This window comes from Belonocnema kinseyi, chromosome 9, assembly GCF_010883055.1.
Source record: "Belonocnema kinseyi isolate 2016_QV_RU_SX_M_011 chromosome 9, B_treatae_v1, whole genome shotgun sequence".
NCBI classification, from domain to species: Eukaryota; Metazoa; Arthropoda; class Insecta; order Hymenoptera; family Cynipidae; genus Belonocnema; species Belonocnema kinseyi.
Window position 1 is genome coordinate 113355987 of NC_046665.1, and position 21372 is coordinate 113377358.

General features: G+C 23.3%; 1 protein-coding gene across 1 annotated transcript; it reads right to left on the reverse strand.

The window, feature by feature from the left end:
• Positions 1–1537: 1537 nt before the first annotated feature.
• LOC117179765 (histone-lysine N-methyltransferase PR-Set7) lies at positions 1538–14289 on the reverse strand. The gene is made up of 3 exons (XM_033371853.1): positions 13788–14289; positions 9974–10164; positions 1538–2132 (listed from the first exon to the last, which is right to left on the reverse strand). The coding sequence occupies exons 1-3, from the start codon at positions 14184–14186 to the stop codon at positions 1922–1924; spliced, it is 801 nt and encodes a 266-aa protein (XP_033227744.1). The 5' UTR covers positions 14187–14289; the 3' UTR covers positions 1538–1921.
• Between the last annotated feature and the right edge of the window lie 7083 nt (positions 14290–21372).

The following is a 21372-nucleotide window of genomic DNA, read 5'->3' on the forward strand; positions in this document are numbered from 1 at the left end:
AATATATTTCAACGACTTTCAAAGATTTTAATCAATTTTTAAATGATTTCAAATATTTTGAAACATTTTGTAAAATTTTTAAGTATTTTACGGAATTTTAAAGATTTTTACCGGTTTATGCGATTTTTAACATTTCAAGCGATTTCAAAGACTTTCAGTTTCTAAATCGTTTTATAACGTTTTTAAACAAAAAAAATTATTTAAAAAGATTCCTAAATAATATAAAGGATTTTAATCAATTTTCAAAAAATTTTAATATCTTTTAAAATATTTTAATATTTCGTCAAAAATTTCCAGAGATTTGGAAAGATTTTCACAAATTTGAAAGACTTTAATGAATTTTAAAGTCATTTCAAGTAAAAAATATTTTTACCCGTTTTCATTATTTTTAAGCATTTTCTATGAATTTAAAAGGATTATAATAAGTTTTTAATGAATTTTAAAGATATTAATTAATTTTTCAAGTGATTAAAAATATTTCGAGAAATCTCGTAAGATTTCAAAATATTGTACAGAATTTCAAGGATTTTAACTACTTTTTAGGGATTTTAATCAATTTTCAAAGAATTTCAATAGCTTTGAAAACATTTTGTCAAAAATTTCCAAAGATTCAGAAAGATTCTCACAAATTAAAAAGATTTAAATAAATTTGAAAGTCATTTCAAGTAAAAAATATTTTTACCCGTTTTCATAATATTTTAAGTATTTTCTATGAATTTAAAAGGATTATCAATAAGATTTTAATGGAAATTTCTCATTCTTCAAGCAATTTCAATAATTTTCAGTTGTTAAAGAGTTTTACACGAATTTCCAGAAAAGTAAAATCGTCCTAAAAAAAAATTTTCAAAAGATCATGTAAAATATTCGTGAAATTCAATAGAATTTTCACTAAATTTAAATAAATTGAAGGGATTTATATAATTATTAAAACAATTCACACCCAAAAGAGGTTTTAATTGTCATTTTATAAATTTTTTTTTTAATTTAAATAATTAGAAAGAAATAAATTTTGCAATAAATGCCTTAGACCCCCCCCCCCCCCAAAAAAAAAACCTCATATAATAAATGGACGCTCCCTGTGCATTTCTTTGGATCCCTACGAATATAGTCTTTTAAAATAAATTAAATTTAAATTTGAAACTGTCAAAATACTGTAATTCACATTTTTCTCTTATTTCAAGTTTCAACTTTTCGGAAACAAATGATTAGTAAATTGAAAAATTGAGGGCTTCTATCTACAAATTGCAAATTTCATAACCAGAAAATTGCAAAAAATATAAAAATTTGTGACTATTCTCAACAAAAGTCGACATTAATTTTAATACAAGAAAAAAAAAAGAAAAGAAAAAGAGTTCAGCAAATTACAAATACTACAATTTTCAAATTTAACTCTAAGCTATCCTTTATTTACAACAAAAAAGGTGAAAATATGAAATGAAAGTATGCATCGAATATTAAAATACACAATTTGTTCTAATGATAAATTAAAACTATCTTTTTTTTTTCACTTTTATCGAAAACGATCAAGTCTTTCAAGTCAGGGGTTAATCCGATTTAATTTAAAAAGAATTTAATCCCACAAAAAAATATATATATATTTACGAACTCTCATTTTAGTTCGCACATACTTTTATTTCAATGTGAAAATTGCATTCGTCTAGTAGATTAAGACTCTATAAACTGAGAGAAAAAAAAAACCAACAAAAAAAAAATTAAATTTCCAATAAAATATACTACTGAATTAGATAATTTGTTAATTCAATAGAATATATTTATTGAAAAACTATGGGATTTTTTTTTTGTCTCTCATCTGTAAAGTCAATCTGTCCAAAAATATGCGGAAAAAAAAGGCTTTCCAATTAATTTTTAAAATGAGAATGGTGATAGGGCTCTGATCTTACGTAATAAAATATTATTGTCACTATAAAGCGAGCCATGGATGGTGCAGAAGTGATTCTTTACTTCGGTCGCCATAGTCGTATGTGACTTCGACTCCTTTTGGTATATCCTCTTTAGCGAGGAGGACTAAATGCGGGACTGAATTCACTTCTACGATTCGGGTCACCATATTCCCGTTACGGGAATGATTTGCCAGTCTTCCCAATTTTCCCGTCTCGACTGTTGCGTCAATACTGAAAAAATATCGAAAGGAACTATTTTACATTTCCCGGTAAAGAAAAAAAGTAATAATAATTTTTAACAAAAAATGGAACAGTTACATTTTTCAAACAACTAGTTTAATTTATAGAGAGAAAATATTAATTTTCTACCAAATAGCTGAATTTTCATCTAAAAAAGATGGATTTTCAACCAAAATTAAAATAGCTACATTTTCGGTTAAAAATCTAATTCTTAAAAAATAAACAAAAACACTTATTTCCAGCAAAATAGTTAAATTTTGTACTGGAATTGTATAAATTTCACGTCACAAAAATTGATTCCAACTGAAATTATATTTCTTTATCGGGAACTCCCTGTTCTGAAATAAACACGATAACTATTTTGCATATTTAAAATATCAGTGAAAAAAAATTGATACAGGTTCTTCTTATAATGAAAAATAATAAATATTCAATAATAAATTTTAAGCTAATTAAGGGACGACTGAAAATCCCGAAAAATAAAATTCCCGAATTAGAAAATTCTCGATTAATTAAATTCGCGAATAATAAAATTGTCGAAAAATAATATTATCGAATTGCAAAATTCCCGAATAATAAAATTCGCGACAGAAAATTGCCGATTTATAAAATATCCGAATTGAAAATTCCCGAATTTTAACAATTAGAATTTTTTTTAAATATATTTTATTGATCACAAATACAACAATAAGACATTAGCTTCAAAAATTATTTTTATTATTTAATATTTCGAAGCTTATTTCTTGAATTTAAAATAGCAATAATTTTAAATAAAATATTTCTAGGTAACGCATGTTTTTTTAATGTTCATAGTATTTGAAAAAATCCAAAAACGTTAGCAAAAATACATTTTTAAATTAATTAATGTGTGTGTGTGTGTGTCGAGTTTTTATTTGAAAAACTTTGTAAGGTACAGAGAAAATTTAGGGATAATTTTTTTTTCTTCCAAGCGCACGTTTTTACAAATTTGGTAGGTAATACCAAATTGAATTCTTCTTTCAAAGAAAAAATTATTGCTTACATTTTTACGCTTTTTTTTTTTAAATGTGCATAATATTTTTGAATAAAAAAATTACAAAAAGCTTTCGCAAAAATGTAATTAAAAATTTTAAATAAATATATATATATATTAATTTAAAATTCAATTTTTGGTAACGCTTTTCGTATTTTTTCAAATTCTATGCACATTTTCAAAAAAGCGTCAAAATGTGCGCTTGGAACAAAGTTCTCGTTAAATTTTCTACGTACCTTGTGACGTTTTTCAAACAGATTCGAAATACTGTGAGAATTAAAAAAACATGCGTTACCTAGAAATATTTTATTTAAAAATATTGCTATTTTTAATTCAAAAAATAAGCTTCGAAATTTTAAATGTTAAAAATAATTTTTGAAACTAATATTTTATTGTTGTATTTGTAATCAATAGAATTAAAATATGTTTATGAAAAATTCTAATTGTTAAAATTCGGGAATTTTATAATTCTAAAATTTTATTATTCGAGAATTTTATTATTCGGGAATTTTCCAATTCGGTATTTTTATTTTTCAGCAATTTTATTATTAGCGAATTTTATTTTTCGGCAATTTTCCAATTCGGTATTTTTATTTTTCGGTAATTTTCTAATTCGGGAATTTTCTGATTCGGGAATTTTACTGTGTCGGGAATTTTATTTTTCGGGATTTTTCAGTCGTCCCCTAATTAAGGTTAATTAAAATAATTAAATACTTGAATTTTTTACGATCAAAAGTAAATTTTGGACTAAAAAATATCAATTTTATTTTTAACGAAAAAAATTAATAGTTAAACTTAAAAAAAAAAGGATTTTCAACAATAACTAGAACGCTTGAATTTTCCAACAAAAATATGAATTTTGAGCGTAATAGTTGCATTTTTAATTAAAGAAGACAAATCTTCCACCAAATAGTTGTATTTTAAAGTAAAAAAAAATTTAACCAAAAATGGAATAGTAACATTTTTAGTTCAAAAAATTAATTTAAAAAAAAAGAGTTTTTGACTAAAACAATTAATCTTCAACTGAAATTTTTGAATTTTTAAGGAAAAAATTAATTTTTACTAAAAAAGATCAAATATCAACCAAAATTTAAATAATTAAATATAAGATTAAAAAAAACTAATGTTCAACCGAGCAGATGAATTTTACACTAAAACTATGGAATATCCAATTAGAATAAGTTAAATTTTCTATTAAAAAAATAACTTTTCACACAAAAAATAGTTACATTTTCAAACAAACTGATGAATTTTCAACTAAAATAATAAATATTTAACTGGAATATTTGAATTTTTAACCGAAATTTATTTTAAAAAATAGTTGAAAAGTCATCAATGAAAATGAAAATTATTATTTTTTGCTAAAAATATAACTATTCCATTTTTTGTTGAAATTTTTTTTCTAAATCAAAATTCGACTATTTGGTTGAAAATTTGTTTAATTTGAGACAAAAAGATTAATTAAAGATTTAATAATAAACCGAAAAGATGAATTCACACCTAAAATGAGGAGTTTTTAACTGGAACGCTTGAATTTTCCAACAAAAATATGAATTTTTAAACAACAAAATTAATCTTCAAATAAAAAAGATTAACTGTCTAACAAAAAAAAACAATTTTTCAACAAATTACAGGAATTTTTAACGAAATATTTTCATTTTTAATTAAAGAAGACAAATTTTCCACCAAACAGTTGAATCTTGAAGTAAAAAAATAATAATTTTCAACCAAAAATGGAATATAAACATTTTTAGTTTAAAAAATGCATGCGATTTGTTGAAATTTTGTTGTTACAAAATTAAGATTCTTACTTGAAAAATTATAGGTTTGGTTAAAAACTAAACTATTTTATTGAAAGATCCTTTTTTTGTAAATTAATTTTTTTACTGAAAATTTGACTATTATGTTTTTAATTATAAATTTATCTTTTTTTGATGTAATTTCAAGTATTTTGTGCAAAATTCTACTTTTTTGAGTAGGAAATTGATTTTCTTACTTTAAAATGATTTTTTTTTTTTGCAAAATTAAGATTCCTGCTTGCAAAATCATATTTTTGGTTGAAAACTAAACTATTTTGTTGAAAATACAAGTATTTGGTTAAAAATTTATCTTTTTGGTTGAAAATTGTAACTACTTTTGTGAAATATTCAATTATTTCTATGAAAATTCTTTTTAACAATTGATTTTTTAAACAGAAAATTTTAATGTTTCATGTTTGGTGTAGACTTTGCTATCTTAGTTGAAATTTTGTTTATTGGTAGAAAATGAAGATTTTTTAATAAAAAATCATCTATTTGGTTGAAAACTAAACTATTTTGTTGAAAATAAAAGTATTTGGTTATTATTTTTTTCGTTTGTAAATTAATTTTTTTACTAACAATTTTACTATTCTATTTTTTATTATAGATTTATCTTTTTTTATACGTAATTTCCAGTTTTTTTTGTAGAAAATTCTCCTTTTTGAGTAGAAAATTGATTTTCTTACTTAAAAATTAATCTTTTTCTGTTAAAAATTCTTTTTTTGTTTGTAATGAATTCAACCACTTGGATATAATTCGAACTAATTGATTAAATGTTGATTTTTAGCATATAGAAGCATCATTTCAGTTGAAAATTCATCTTTTTGGTTTATAATTGAAACTATTCGAGCTCATGATTAATTTTTTCAACTTAAAGCTTTATTTTAAACCAAAAAGATGAATTCACAATTAAAATAAGAAGTTTTTAACTAGAACGCTTAAATTTTACAATAAAAATATGAATTTTTCAACAAAAAAATTAATCTTCAAATAAAATGATTAATTGTCTACCAAAAAAATACAATTTTTCAACAAAATACATGAATTTTGAACGAAATAGTTGCATTTTTAATTAAAGATGACAAATCTTCCACCAAATAGTTGAATCTTGAAGTAAAAAAATAATAATTTTCAACCAAAAATGGAATAGTAACATTTTTAGTTGAAAAAAAATTAATTTTAAAAATGAGTTTTTAACTGAAACAATTAATCTTCAACTGAAATGATTGAATTTTCAAGATAAAAGTCATAAATTTTACGAAAAAGAATAATCTAAACACCAAAACTTAAATAATTAAATATTATGTTACAAAAACTAATGTTCAACCAAGCAGATGAATTTAACTATGAAATATCAAATGACAATAAGTTAAATTTTCAGTTAAAAAAATAACTTTCCGCACCAAAAAATAAATTTTAAACAAATACTGACATTTTCAAACAAACTGATGAATTTTCAAATAAAATAAAAAATATTTAACTGAAATACTTGAATTTTTAACCGAAATTTATAAACATATAGTTGAAAATTCATCAGTGAAGATGAAAATTATTATTTTTTGCTAAAAATATAAATATTCCATTTTTTTGTTCTAGTTCAAAATTCGACTATTTGGTTGAAAATACAATTATTTCGTTAAAATCCATATATTTTGTTAAAAATTCGTATTTTTTGGTAGAAAATTAATCTTTTGTTTCAAAAAATGTATCTTATTGTTTAAAAATGCATCTTTTTGGTTTGTAATTTAACTATTTCAGTTGAAGATTAATTTTTCCAACTTAAAGTTTAACTATTCCAATTTTTGTGAAAAATTTAATATTTTTTATTCGAAAATTTAAGTATTTGTTTCAAAATTAATTTATTTTATCATAAATGTTTATATTTTGCGGCAAATATTAGGGTGACCATTTTAATCGAAGAAAAAAATTCCCGGTTTTTTCCGGTTCGCAAACATTTTTCACGGTCAATCAAATTTTTAAAATCAAACTCTATTCCAAACATTTTTCTACTTAAAGCAATAAACAATAAACGAGAAATTAAAGCATCCAAAGATAAACTCTTGAATTTTTAAAGTTTTAAAATTCAAGTTTGATAGTTTTACAATTCAAAAATGTTGTATTCAATTGCTTAATAATTCCAAAATAGTTTAATTTCAATAGTTCAAAAAATATAAATCAAAGTTTACATTTTCAATACTCGAAATTAATTAATCATTCAATGAAGTTTAAAATTTTTCAAAATTATATAATTAAGTTATTTTAGGATAGAAAAATTAACAAATTAAATTTTTTCAACTTAAAATTTCTTAAATTAGAAGTTAAATGATTTGCTTGAAATTTTTATTTCAAAATCTTGAGAAATCAAGAAGTTGTTCGAAATTTTGTTCCAATATAAAGATTATTTTGGAAATGTTTTCACAACTTCTAAATAACTTTTAAAATTAATTAAATTAGTCCTAAAACTTTTAAAAAATCCTGTGAATTTAAACAAAATTGATATTTAGAAGTTTGGAAAAGGTTCAAATGTTTAGAACTTGAAATGATTTTTAAAAAAATGTAGATTTTTGCAGAGTACAAAGAACAAATTTAGTATCTTTTTAAGAAATGTGAAAGGTTCCAAAAGAATAAAATCATTTCCTCAATATTCCTAGGAAAATTGAAAATGATTTTTCATTTGGAAAAGTCAGTTTAACAGAATATTTAAATAGATTTTCAGAATTTTGGCAAAAAATTCTCTACTATATTCTCTATTTTCTTTAATTTTCAATATTTAAAAATCAAAATTGTAACTGCTGAAGATTTACAAAAATCGAAAATTAAATTCTCAACAGTTGGATTTTCAATTTTTTTCAATTTCTTTATAATCAATCATTATATAACTAACCATTTATAATAATTATTAATGTGAATTATTTTATATTCGAAATAAAATAATAAAATTTCAATTAAAAATATAAAAATTTCCTATTTACTCATTTCAGCCAAAAAATACGATTTTATACCATTAAAGACCAATTTCCAACCCAAAAGGACAAATTAAAAAAAAATAGTTAAATTTTCCACGAAAAAGATGATTTTTTAAGAAAATAGTTCAATTTCAAACAAAATAATTAAAATTTCAACAAAATTGTTAATAAAACTAAGGAAAATTAGATTTTTCTACTTCTATTTCTTTATAATTAATAATTAATTATTTATAACGTAAAATCATTTATACACGGAATAAAAAAATACAATTTGATACAATTAAAGACCAATTTCGAATCCAAAAGGAAAAAATAAAAAAAATTAAATAAAATAGTTGAATTTTCGACGGAAAATATGACTTTTTAAAAAAATAGTTAAATTTCCAAAAAATAATTAAATTTTTAACAAAATACTTGCATTTTTAATGAAACTGTTGAACTTTCAAACCACAAAGATAAATTTTTAACCAAAGGATCGAATTTTCAAAGAAAAATGATTAACTATTAATTGAGATTTGAATTTCTTATAACAATCTGCAGTTCAATTTTCCAATTTCAAAAATTTAAGAAAATTGAGGAAAATTAGATTTTTCAAAAGCTGAACTTTTACTTTTCTTCAATTTTCAACAGTTAGAAATTAAATTTTTTATTTTCTTTAATTTTCAAGAGTTAAAAATACAAATTTTTACTGCTTAAGATTTACGAAAATCAAAAATTAAATTCTCAACAGTTGTATTTTAAAGTTTCTTCAATTTCTTTATAATTAATGATTATATAATTAATCATTTATTATCCTTTTCAACGTAAAATCTTTTACACCGGGAATGAAATAATAAAATTTCTGTTAAAAATAAAAATATTCCTATTTACTTATTTCAGTCAAAAAATACGATTTTATACCATTAAAGACTAATTTCCAGTAAAAAAAAATTTTTCAACAACAAAAATAATAGTTGAATTTTCGAAGAAAAAGATGGCTTTTTAGGAATATCGTTGAATTTTTAACAAATTTCAATTTCTTATAACACACAGCAGTTCAGTTTTCTATTTTAAAACATTTTAAAAATTTCCGGGAAAATTAGATTTTTTAACAGTTGAACTTTTAATTTTCTTTAATTTTCAACTGTTGAAGATTTACGAATATTCAAAATTGTATTACCTTGAATTTTCATCGGTTGAAAATTTAAAATTTCTTACTTTTTTAACAATTTAAAACTGAACTTGGAACAGTTGCATTTATCAAAAATTAATTTTTCAACATTTTCAATAATTCATTATAACATTCAGAAATAGAATTTTTGGCAGGACAATTTCCCAGTAGTAAAAATGTAGGAAAATTCGGAAAAAACAAAAAATTAAACTTTCAGCAGTTAAAAATTAAAGAAAATCATAAATTCAACTGTTAAAATTCAATTTTTAATTCTTTTCTCGTCATTTTAGAATTTAAAATCTAAATAAAGTTAAAAATTTAACTGTTCAAAATTTAATAGGCTTCAATTTTTAACTGCTGAAAATTGAAAACTTAGCTGTTAAAAATTCGATTTTGAACTTTTTTGTAATGTCAGCAGTTAAAAATGAAATAAAAAATTCAACTCTTGGTTAAATAATACCAAAGTATTATTTAAAAAAAAAATTATTACTTTAAGAACAATTATAGTGGAACTTTTTGCCTTCTTGATACTGCAAGTACAGTTTAAATTTTTTAAATAATTAATTAATTCATATTTCAAGTTGATAAAATAAAAATGTTTTTCATACAAAAAATTCAATTTCAGACGCTATTAATTTCTCAATTATTTAACTCTTCCAAGAGTGCAATTTAAAATTCTTAAAAACTAAAAATTTACTTTTAAAAAAAATGGAAAATTTTAAAAATAAAAGATTTTATAATTATACATTATAAACTGAATGGTGTGATAATTAAATAATATGAAAATTTGACACATTTTTTTTTTAAAATAGTTCAAATCGAACTTGAACATATTTTTTTTTTCTAAAATTTGTAAAACTCCCGGTCAAAAAATAAACTCGAGAGACTTTTAAAATTTTACTTACCAATACTGCTGATTCCTGTGTTGGAAGTAGTAACAATAACATCCCATATTTTGGTCCTGTGAATATTGGGCCTCGCGCTTTTTTGCAGTCACCTGATCGATTAAATCGCCGATATATTCCACTACGAATTCCCCCTTTGCAAAATCCCGTGTTGTAACGATACCACGACCTTTACCAGGAAACTGTTTAACCTAAAATTTTTTAATAATTAAAATTATATAATAATTAAAATTATATAATTTTTAAAATATCTACAGTTAAAAAAATTAATTAGAGCTTCGATAATCTTCTATAAGAATCTCATATTTTCTTCGACCAAAAAGATGACCTTTTAAGAAAAGACTTCAATTTTTAAGAAAATAATTAAATTTTCAACAAAATAGTTGAATTTTGCATGAATTTTTTCAATTTTCAAACAACATACATGAATTTTTACACAATAATGATTAACTATTAACTTAATTTTTAATTTTTTATAACATATTCAGCGATTTAATTTTGCCAATTTTAAAAATTGAAGAAAATTGTCTAATTTTCAACAATTAAAAATCAAAATTTCAACTGCTGAGGATTTACGCAAATCGAAAATTAAATTCCCAACAGTTTGGTTTTTAAATTTCTTTATAAGTAATACTTATATAATTAATCATTTATAATCATTTAAAACGTAAAATATTTTATACCTGGCATAAAACAATAAAATTTTTGTGAAAAATAAAAAAAAATCGTATTTACTTATTTCAGCAAAAAAATACGACTTTTACCAATAAAATATTAATTTCCAATCCAAAAGGACGAATTTTCAAAACAAAGTAGTTCAATTTTCGGCGATAAATATGAATTTTTAAGAAAATAGTTCAATTTGCAACAAAAGAATTCAATTTTCTACAAAATAATTTAATTTTCAACAAAATAGTTGAATTTTTAATGAAATGTTTGATTTTTCAAAGAACAGAGTTAAATTTTTAACCAAAGGATTGAATTTTTAAAGAAAAAATATTAATTATTAATACAATTTTTTATAACATTAAGCAGATGAATTTTGCCAATTTAAAAAATTGAAGAAAATTAAATTTTCAATAGTTAGATTTTTTTATTTATTTATCAAAAATTAATATTTCAACTCTTCAAGATTTACGAAAATTTATAGTAATTTATAAAATAAAAATTTTTATACCTGGCATAAAACAATAAAATTTCTGTTAAAAATTTATATTTACTTATTGCGAGCAAAAAATACGACTTTACCAATAAAATATCAATTTCCAATACAAAACGACGAATTTTCGAAAAAAATGACTTGAGTTTTCGATGAAAGACATGACTTTTTTAAAAAATTAATTCAATTTGCAACAAAAGAATTAAATTTTCAACAAAATAGTTGAATTTTTAATGAAATTGTGGATTTTTTAAAACACGAAGATGAATGTTTAATCAAAGGATTGAATTTTCAAAGAAAAAAATATTAACTATTAATTAAATTTTCAATTTCTTATAACATTCAGCAGCTAAGTTTCGCCCATTTAAGAAAATGAAGAAAATTGAATTTTCACAGTTGGATTTTCCATTTTCTTCAATTTCTTTATAATTAATCATGTATAATAATTTATAACGTAAAATATTTTATACCTTGCATAAAACAATAAAATTTTTGTTTAAAATAAAAGATTTAATATTTACTTATTTCAGCTAAAAAATATGACTTTATACCATTAAATATAAATTTCCAATCCAAAAGAACGAATTTTTAAAATAAATTATTGGAATTTTCGACCGAAAAGATCACTTTTCAAGAAAATAGTACAATTTTCTACAAAATTTTCAACCCAATGATTTAATTTTCAAAGAAAAATGATTAATTATTAATTTAATTTTTAATTTCTTATAACATTCAGCAGTACAATTTTTCATTTTTTTAAATTTAAGAAAAATATATTTGTCAACAGTTAAGATTTACCTAAATCGAAAATTAAATTCTCAAAAGTTGAATTTTCAATTTTCTTCTATTTCTTTATAATAAATAATTATATAATTAATCATTTATAATAATTTATAACGTAAAATCTTTTATGCCCGGAATAAAACGATAAAATTTCTGTTTAAAATAAAAAATGTCATATTTACTTATGTCAGCTAAAAAATATGACTTTATACCATTAAATATCAATTTCCAATACAAGAAAATGAACTTTTTAAATAAATTATTGAAATTTTCGACCAAAAAGATCACAATTCAAGAAAATGGTACAATTTTATACAAAATAATTAAATTTTGAAAAAAAAAGTTGATTTTTCAATGAACGTTTTTAACAATTTAAAGTTAAACAATTGATAACTGAACTTCGAACAGATGAAAATAGAAAAAAAAATTTCGAACAATTTAAATCAATTTTTAGCAGTACAATTTTCCAGTATTAAAAATGTAAGAAAATTCGAAAATATTAAAAATTTTAACTTTTGAAAGTTGAATTTGCTTCCAATTTTAAGCAGTTGAAAATTGAATATTCATCCATTTTTAACTGCTGAAAATTGCAAATTTACCTGCTAAAAATTTAATTTTCTTGCAGTGTTATCATCTGAAAATTAAATAAAATTCCAAATTCAACTCCTGAAAATATACTTTTCTTCAATTTTCAACAACTGAAAATTAAAAATTCAGCCGTTAAAAATTGAAAATTTAGCTTTCCAAAATTCAAATTTGAATTTTCTGAGAGTTTCAGCAGTTAAAAATAAAATAAAATTAAGAAGTCAATGGTTGCAAATTTAAGTTTCTTTCATTTTCAACAGATAAATTTTCTAACTGCCAAAAAACAGTTAAAAATTCAAAAAAATGATAAATTCAACTGTTAAAATTTCAATGATTAATTCCCTTATATTTTCAGCAGTTAAAAATAAAATAAAATTGAAAATTTAATATTCTTCAATTATCAACTGCTGAAAATTGAAAATTTAGTTGTGACAAATGAATTTTTTATTTTCTTATAGCTTCAGATATTGAAAATGAAATAAAATTAGAAATTCAAATGTTGAAAATTGAATTTTCTTCATTTTTTAACTGTTGAAAATTTAGCTGTGAAAAATTCAATTTTTAATTTTCTTGCAGCTTCAGCAGTTGAAAATTAAATAAAATTAATAATTTAACTTTTGCAAATTTAAATTTATTAAAATTTCAATAGTTAAAATTCCAACTGCTGAAAATTCAAAATTCAGCTGTTCAAAATTCCATTCTTAATTCTCTTGCAATTTCAATAATTAAAAATTAAATAAAATTAAAAATTCAGCCATTGAAAAATTCAATTTTCTTCAATTTTTAATTTTCTTGTAGTTTCATCAGTTGAAAATTAAATTAAATTACCTCTTAAAATTTTAGTTTTCTTCCATTTTCAAATTCCTTACATTATTAATTGTTGAATATTAATAGAAATTAATTAAAATCCAATTTTCGTTATTTTTTAAAGGTTAAAAATTACATTCAAATTAAATTTTCAACAATTTTTGATCATTTTCAACGTTTTCTCAAAAAATTCGGAAATTTTTCTTCACCAAATAACACGACGAGACCTCCAAAAATCAAAAATTCATGTTTTTCGATAACCCTAGTGACACAAGCGGAGAGTTTAAAAGTTTCAAACATTGCCGCCGCCATGTCATATTCCCAAACAATTGAAAAAAAATGTATCGATCTCTGTCAAAATCGAAACGAAATTATAAAAAATGCAAACACCGAGCTTTAATTAATGCCAGATTTGATGAATTTTAAATTTGATTTCACTGATTCTGTGGAGAGAAAATCGAATAATGTTTTTTTTCTCACCTCTAATCCGTCTTCCGACCCAGTGAGTATTTTCTTCTCAAGGTCCCTCTGCTTCTCTTCCAGCACAGTCGTTTTGCACTTTCTCACACTGCGTCGAACTTGAAAATAATCTGTCACTTTGTGATTATTGTCCGCGGGCAATTTTTCGACAGATCCGCGTTTTGAATTTTTTTTTCTTCGTTTACGGATAACCGGTTTTTGCGCGGGCGATTGCAGAGTAAGAGGACTGAGAGCAACACCGACACCATTGATCTTCTTTACTTTCTCGTGCATCGCTCGTCTTGAGCGGGTGTCTTCTTGTTCACTGGGCATTTTAATCCGATGTGGAGTTAGCGGGCCATGCAACTTATCTCCATCCTCGGCCTCCAGAGCTTTCGCTCCATTTTTCGGGTAAAGCATATTCACACAGAATGAACGAAAATTCACATGCAGAAAAACACAGCCGTCAAACACCCGAGGGACAGGTAACCGTTACAACTGTCTACCAACACTAACCTCAAAGGACGCCGGATGGAAATCAAATAGACTAGACGAAAGTTCCTAGAAATTACTACGAGTGGGGAGTTTACCACTCACCAGAGTGCGCCATCTGTTCGGATCAGAGCTCCGCGAAAATTCAAATTTAATATATGAAAAATAGCTTCTTCTTTACAAGATCTTAATAAAAATTTATAGTTTATTCGAAAAATAGAGTAAAAGTGTCCGTTAATCAGTTTGAAAAGTAAAAATTTAATATTTCAAGAACGGTCGGTTTTTCTTGCATAGTTCTGAATTTCATAAACATAACATTATTGTTTACTAAAATAACGTCTCATATAACATGTTGTCAAAAGTTTTCTTATTTTTTATAGCGAAAAATATAAAAAAACACATTTTCGAATTAAAAAAACAAACTGTTTTAGAGAAAAATCGTATTTTTGTTTTGAATAATTTAAACTAATTTAAAATAATTTTTGTTTGAAATATGAACTATTTAAATTTAGTTTGTTTGTTGAAAATTCATCTATTTGGTTTAAAATAAAATATTTTGGCGAAAATTAGTTTTTTCAAAAAAAATTGATTAACTGAAAATTTAACTTGTCCATTTTTTATTAAAAATTATCCTCTTAGTTTAAAAATAAACCATCAACAATTAATGTCTTGAGTAGAAAAATCATTTTTTGGTTAACAATTTAACTAATTATTTAAAAATTCTTTTTTTTTCTCGAAAATTGTTATTTTTAGTTGAAAATGAAACTATGCATTTGAAAATTTAAATTTAAAAAAATATTATTCTTGGTTGCAAATCCATTTATTTTGGTTAAAAATCCAATTCTTTGGTTAAAAATTATACTAAATTGTGACAAATTTAACTTCTTCGTTAAAAGTATTTATATTTGGCTAAACATTAAATTTTAAGTTGAAAAATTGACTTTTTGGTAGGAAGTAAATCTTCTTTTTTGACAATTCACCTTTTTGGTTGTAAATACATTATTTTTTGTTGAAAATTCAAGTATCTCGCTTCTTCTATACAAGTTAATAATAAAAATTTGTAGTTCATTCGTGAAATAGAACAAAAATTTCAGTTTTTCAGTTTGAAAAGAAAAAATTTAATATTTTAAGGACGGTCAGTTTTTCTTGCTTAGTTCTGAATTTCAGAAACATAACATTATTGTTGACCAAAATAACGTTTTATATCACATGTTTTAAAAAGTTTTCTTATTTCTTATAACGAAAAATAAAAAGAGCCATATTTTCAAATTAAAAAACCAACTGTTTTAGAGAAAAAACTTATTTTTTGGCTCATTTCAAATTTTTTTAATTTGTCTTTTATTAGTTTTTAATTAATTAAGTTTTTATTTTATTTTAATAATTAACTCATAAATTATTTGTTTAAAAAATGTAATTAGTTTTTGCATTGAAAATTGATATCTGAAAATTTAACTTGTCCATTTTTGTTAAAAATATCCCTCTTTTAGTTTAAAAATCCAACATTTAGTTGAAAATTAATACATTCTATTAAAAATTCGTCTCGTTTGGATGAAAATTAATTTTGATGCTCAACAATAAATGTTTTTAGGCAAAAATTCATTTTTGTTTACTAATTTAACTAATTTTTCAAAAGCTCGTTTTTAATTTAATTATTTGATATAAATTATTATTTAATTTTTTTCTTGTTTGCAAATCCTCTTATTTTGGTTTAAAATTAATTTTTTAGTTGAAAAATTGACTTTTTGGTTGAAAAGGCATTATTTTTGGTTAAAAAATTAAGTATCTCGTTCAAACTTCCTTTTTTGGTTCAAAATTACTTTCTAAACTGAAAAGTGAACTATTTTATTTTTGGTTACAAATTCTTTTAGTTGCTAATTAATTTGTTTCGAATAAAATTTAACTATTTTATTCGAAATTCGTTTGTTTTCATTGTTAAAAATTAATCGTTTAACTTAAAAATTAAGTATTTTATTTGAAATTCCTCTTTTTTGTTTAAATTCAAATGTTTTTTTATTTAAGTTAAAAATATTTTTAGATTTAAATATCAGCTATTTAATTTTTCATTAAAAATGCATGTTTTTTGCTTTCTAGTTATACTACTTAGTTAAGAGTAATGATTTTAATTTAACATGCATTACTTCAGTTAAAAATTCATCTCTATGGCTGCAAATACAACTATTCTATTTGAAAAATCGCTTTTTTTTGTTAAACATTAATTTTTTTAACACAAAATGTAATTATTCAATTTTTTGGATAATGAAATAAGGTTTTCCTATTTTTTGATAGCAAAAAATTAAAAAATATAAATTAAATACCTAGTGTTTTCGAGAAAAATCGGTTTCTTTTTTATTTATTTATTTTTGGTTGAATATAACTATTTTTTATCAAAATTTTATGGTTTTAAGTTTCTTCCCTGTATAAACTATATTTATATTTTGTTGAAAGTTCATCTTTTATTGTATTGCATTTTACGCCGTTTGTTGAAGATTCATCTCTTTGATTTAAAATAAATTATTATGGTGAAAATCAGTTTTTTTTTAAATTGATGAACTGAAAATTGAAAATTAATCATTATGCTTAGCAATTATTCTTTTTGGTTGAAAAATTATTTTCGGTTCATATTTAACTAATTTTTCACAAATTCGTTCTTTTTTTCTTGAAAATCATTTTTTTACTTGAAAATTTAATTAAGTGTTCTGACTTCTTTTGAGGTCATTATTCTTGTTTGTAAATTCATTTTTTTAATTGAAAATTCGTTTTCTTTTAGTAAAAATTTTTTATTTTATATTTTGAAGTTCAAATATTTAGTTACAAATTTATTTATTCTGTTGAAAATTCATCTATCTTGCTTGTCAATTAATCTTTATGTTTAGCAATTAATCTTTTTGGTTGGAAAATCATTTTCGATTGAATATTAAACTAATTTTGTATAAATTCGTTCTTATCTTAAAAATTAATTTCTTTAGTTGAAAATTTAACTAAGTGTTCTAACTTTTTGAAAGATGATTATTCTTCTTGTTTGCAGTCATTTATTTTGGTTAAAAATTAGTTTCTTTCGTTAAACATTTAACGACTTGGTAAACAAATTTAGTTCAAAATATAGTTTTTAGTTGTATATTCACTTCTTTCGATGAAATTTAAACTATTTTATTGATTTTTTTTTAATTTATTAGGTTTGGTTGAAAATTTAAGAGTTTTATTCACATCCCTTTTTTACGTTTTCAAACTTATTTTTTTAACTGATAATTGAACTATTTAATTTTTTTCATTTATTTTTTTAGTTGCAAATTCATTTATTCCAATGAAAATTAAAATTTTTTTTTGTAAATTTGTTTTTTTGTTGTTAAAAGTTAATTTTTGAACTGCAGACATGAAAACTTTATTAAAATTTGTCCTTTTTGTATAAATTCGCCTGTATTTTATTTAATTTTTAAATCTACTATATTAAAAAATTCGCTTTGTTTTTGGTTTATCCCTCAAAGTGCATACATGGTAAAAATTACGGTAAAGTGCATCGTGGGTGTTTAAGACCCCAGCGTATCTAATCATGTATTATTTAACCCCTATTATATATATTGTTACAATAAAATTATCCTGTATAGTTTAAGGTATCTTTTATAATGCAGATTTGATTTTATCGCCTTTTATTTATTTTAAGTTTGTTCAAAAAAATTATTTAAAAAAAAGTAAAAATGGGTTTCTTTACTTTAAAATTCACAACTCACGCAATTTTAATTATTTTAACCTAAAAATCCATGACTACCCTTTTGAAATAGTGTACTTTCATAAAAAAAAAATATTGCGACATGGCTGCCATCTACAGAGAAAAAAGTATAAAGTAATCGAAAAAAAATTAATTTACGTCACATGATATACTTACGTTATAAAATTAAAATAAAATAAAAATTTACTCCAAAATTACTTTCCACTCACTAAGTGCACACTGGGTGTTAGAGACCCTACGATTTTCTTACCTCCACTTTCAGCAGCTGCTGCTAGTAGAATAAAAAAATGTTCTTTAAATTTATGGAAAATTTTTTAATAATTGTTTATTTCACGAAGTTTATTTTTAGACTTTATATGAAAAGATTTTTAAATATTTCCACAAATTTCGAAAATTCTCAGTAAAGTATCTGGAAGATTTCCAGGATATTTTTCTTAATTTTGCAGAATTTGTTCAAAGTTGTTCAAAGTTGTTCAAAGGAAAAATTTGAATAATTTAAAAATATATTTAGAAGTTTTTGTAAATTTCGAAAACAATTTAGAATTTGAAAAAATAAAAATAAAATGAACATATTTTTTAAGATTTTGAAGCATAATTTTACATTTTTTTCAAGATTTAGAAAATTTTAATAATAATAAAGAAATGTCTGGAAATTTCTAGGGATGTTTACAGTGATTATTTTCTAAATTTAATTTTAAATATAAATTTAAAAAGATTGTAAAACATTACGCAATATTTCCAAAATTATTATTAATTAATCCGGAAGATTGATGCATTTGATTGAAAATTAACTTTGTTTAAATTAAAAATTCAAATTTTTGAATTGAAAAATTTAGAACATTTAGAAGTTTTTAAAATGATTTTGAAAGGTTTTTAAATAATAACAATTATTTTTGAGATTCCTGAGAATAATAAAAATTATTCTTTTTGTTTGAAAAATTTATTTAAGGAAAATATTTAAAAATATTGAGAAACTTTACAAAAGTTTTCCGAAAATTGTAAAAAAAAACAAATCCAGGAGATTTTGCGACAATTTTAGTTTTAAGAAAAGTACAAATCTTTAAAAACTTTGAAAACTTTCTGAAAAATTAATAAAATATTCTTAAATTTTTTCAAGCGTAAAAATGTTTAAAATATCTTTTAAGCGGACACACAGCTTTGCAGAAAAAAATTAAATCGAGTAAAACAAGCAATTTCTTAAAAATTTTCAAGATACTTTTTCGACTTATCTGAAATCATTAACAATTTTTTAAATATTTTTTGAGATAGCTAAATTATATTTTTACAACTTTAAAGCAGATAAACAAAAAAATTGTTTTAAAAATGTAATTTTTTATCAAACATCAAACATTATGACATTATTTTTCACTTAAAAGAATAATTTTGCCTAAACTTTTTTTTCATTTTCAACAATTTTGGCATTTAACCCTCAAAGTGCATAAATGGTGAAAATCGCGGTAATGTGCATTGTGGGTGGTTAAGACCCCAGCATATTTAATCATGTATTGTTTAACCCCTATTGCATATATTGTCACAATAAAATTATTCGATATATTTTAAGGTATCTTTTATAAGGTAGAGTTGATTTTATAGCCATTTATTTATTTTAAGTTCGTTAAAAAAATTATTGAAAAAAGTGAAAAAATGGGTTTTTTTAATTAAAAATTCATAACTCACGAAATTTTAATTATTTTAACCTGAAAGTTCATGACTATGCTTTTGAGATTGTGTATTTTCATAAAAAAATGCAACATGGGTGCTTTCAAAAAAGATATTTATTTGCATAGTTGAAAAGTCAATTTTATGATAAAATGATGAATCAGATTTTTCGCTTCTAAATAGATTTATTATTATAAAAAAAAGAGGAACTTTGACATGTAATACTATACAAAATAAAAGAAATTGAAAAAAGAAAAATATTTAACAGTATTTTAACAATTATATTTTGTTCAACACATCCACATTCTGCTTGCGCATGACGCGCTGCCGTAAGTTATAAGCCATCTACAAAGAAAAAAAGTATGAAATAATTGAAAAAAATAAATTATTTCACTGTCAGCAGCTGCTGCTAGTAGACTGACGCTTGATGCAGTATGCTAAACGACATTACTTACAGTTATAGTGTCTCCAAAGATATTAGGACCTAATCTCTTTGGTATGGTTTATAAGAGTTTGACAATTGCTTGGGGTGTCAGACACCCTGACAAGCAATTTTTTTAAGTTTAAAGTTTAACAAAATAAAATTGTCAAGCAATTTTTTATTTTATAAGGTAACGGTTCATGGAAATACACAAGGAATGAAACATTTATTCATTGGATCCCAAATTACGAAAGATCAGTCGGATCGTAGAATTAGAGTTCATAATAATTTCGATCGATGTCAAAAAAAAAACAAGATTTCGACACACTGTGGCTGGCTGGGGCCGGTTGATCACCGACTTCAGCCTTTTGGGGCAAAATATACTTTTTTCGTGGTGGTCCCGTGGTCCATCATGTTGACTGGAATGGAATCCCAGATCCTCTTGATCGAGACGTAGGTGGACAAAAAAATCCCTTATCCCCTTGACAGAGGACCGAGAAAGTAATAAAGAAAGATAGGATTCCAGATCCTCTCTACAAAGGACCGAGAACTGCGAAGAAAAAATTCCCAGATCCTCTTAGCAGAGGACCGAGACGTAGGATAATAGTCCCCGATCCTCTATAAAGAGGACCGAGAATAACAAATTAATCAAAAAGAAAAGGATCCCAGATCGTCTCTACAGAGGACCGAGAACTATGAAGACAGAATTCCCCGATCCTCTATACAGAGGACCGAGAATAACAAATTAATCAAAAAAAAAGGATCCCAGATCCACTCTACAGAGGACCGAGAAATGAAAAGAAGCATCCCAGATCGTCTCTGCAGCGGACCGAGAAATGAAAGTGAGAGGAGCGCAATAGAGACATAAGATAGAAGGAAAAAGAAGTAGTAAAAAAGAGCAAGAAGAAGTAAGAAAAGAAAAGGCTAATAAATGAAAGGGAAAAATTCCCAGATCCTCTAGACAGAGTACCGAGAGGATGAAGAACAGCGAGCTTGCAAAAGCTTGAAGAGCACTTACCGTTGTAGGGTAAAGGAGGTTATCCAAAGATATTATAAACGTAGATGCGGTGCGAGCTTAGTTACCCGCCATAAATATAGACGGCGCGTCCGGCGAAAAAAGTCCCTTCCCCTCTACCCTCCGCTCCCCGTAGATAGCACCCTCCCATATTATAGGCGAATTGTTTGGTTTGAATACATTTCGCACTATTTTGAAAATATGGCCAAAAGTAATTGCGTAGAAAGATCCTTGATCCTGGACTCCATTAGGTTTCCATATTTAAATATTGAAGGAAAGAAAGAAGTAGCCACGA

What these genes read in the sequence shown, in the direction of transcription:
- LOC117179765 (XM_033371853.1), bottom strand. Translation starts at nt 14,186, where the DNA reads ATGCTTTACCCGAAAAATGGAGCGAAAGCTCTGGAGGCCGAGGATGGA. An exon ending in GGTCGGAAGACGGATTAGAG is followed by an intron (nt 10,165 to 13,787) that starts GTGAGAAAAAAA and finishes AAAAAATTTTAG; the next exon opens with GTTAAACAGTTTCCTGGTAA. An exon ending in CACAGGAATCAGCAGTATTG is followed by an intron (nt 2,133 to 9,973) that starts GTAAGTAAAATT and finishes ATATTTTTTCAG; the next exon opens with TATTGACGCAACAGTCGAGA.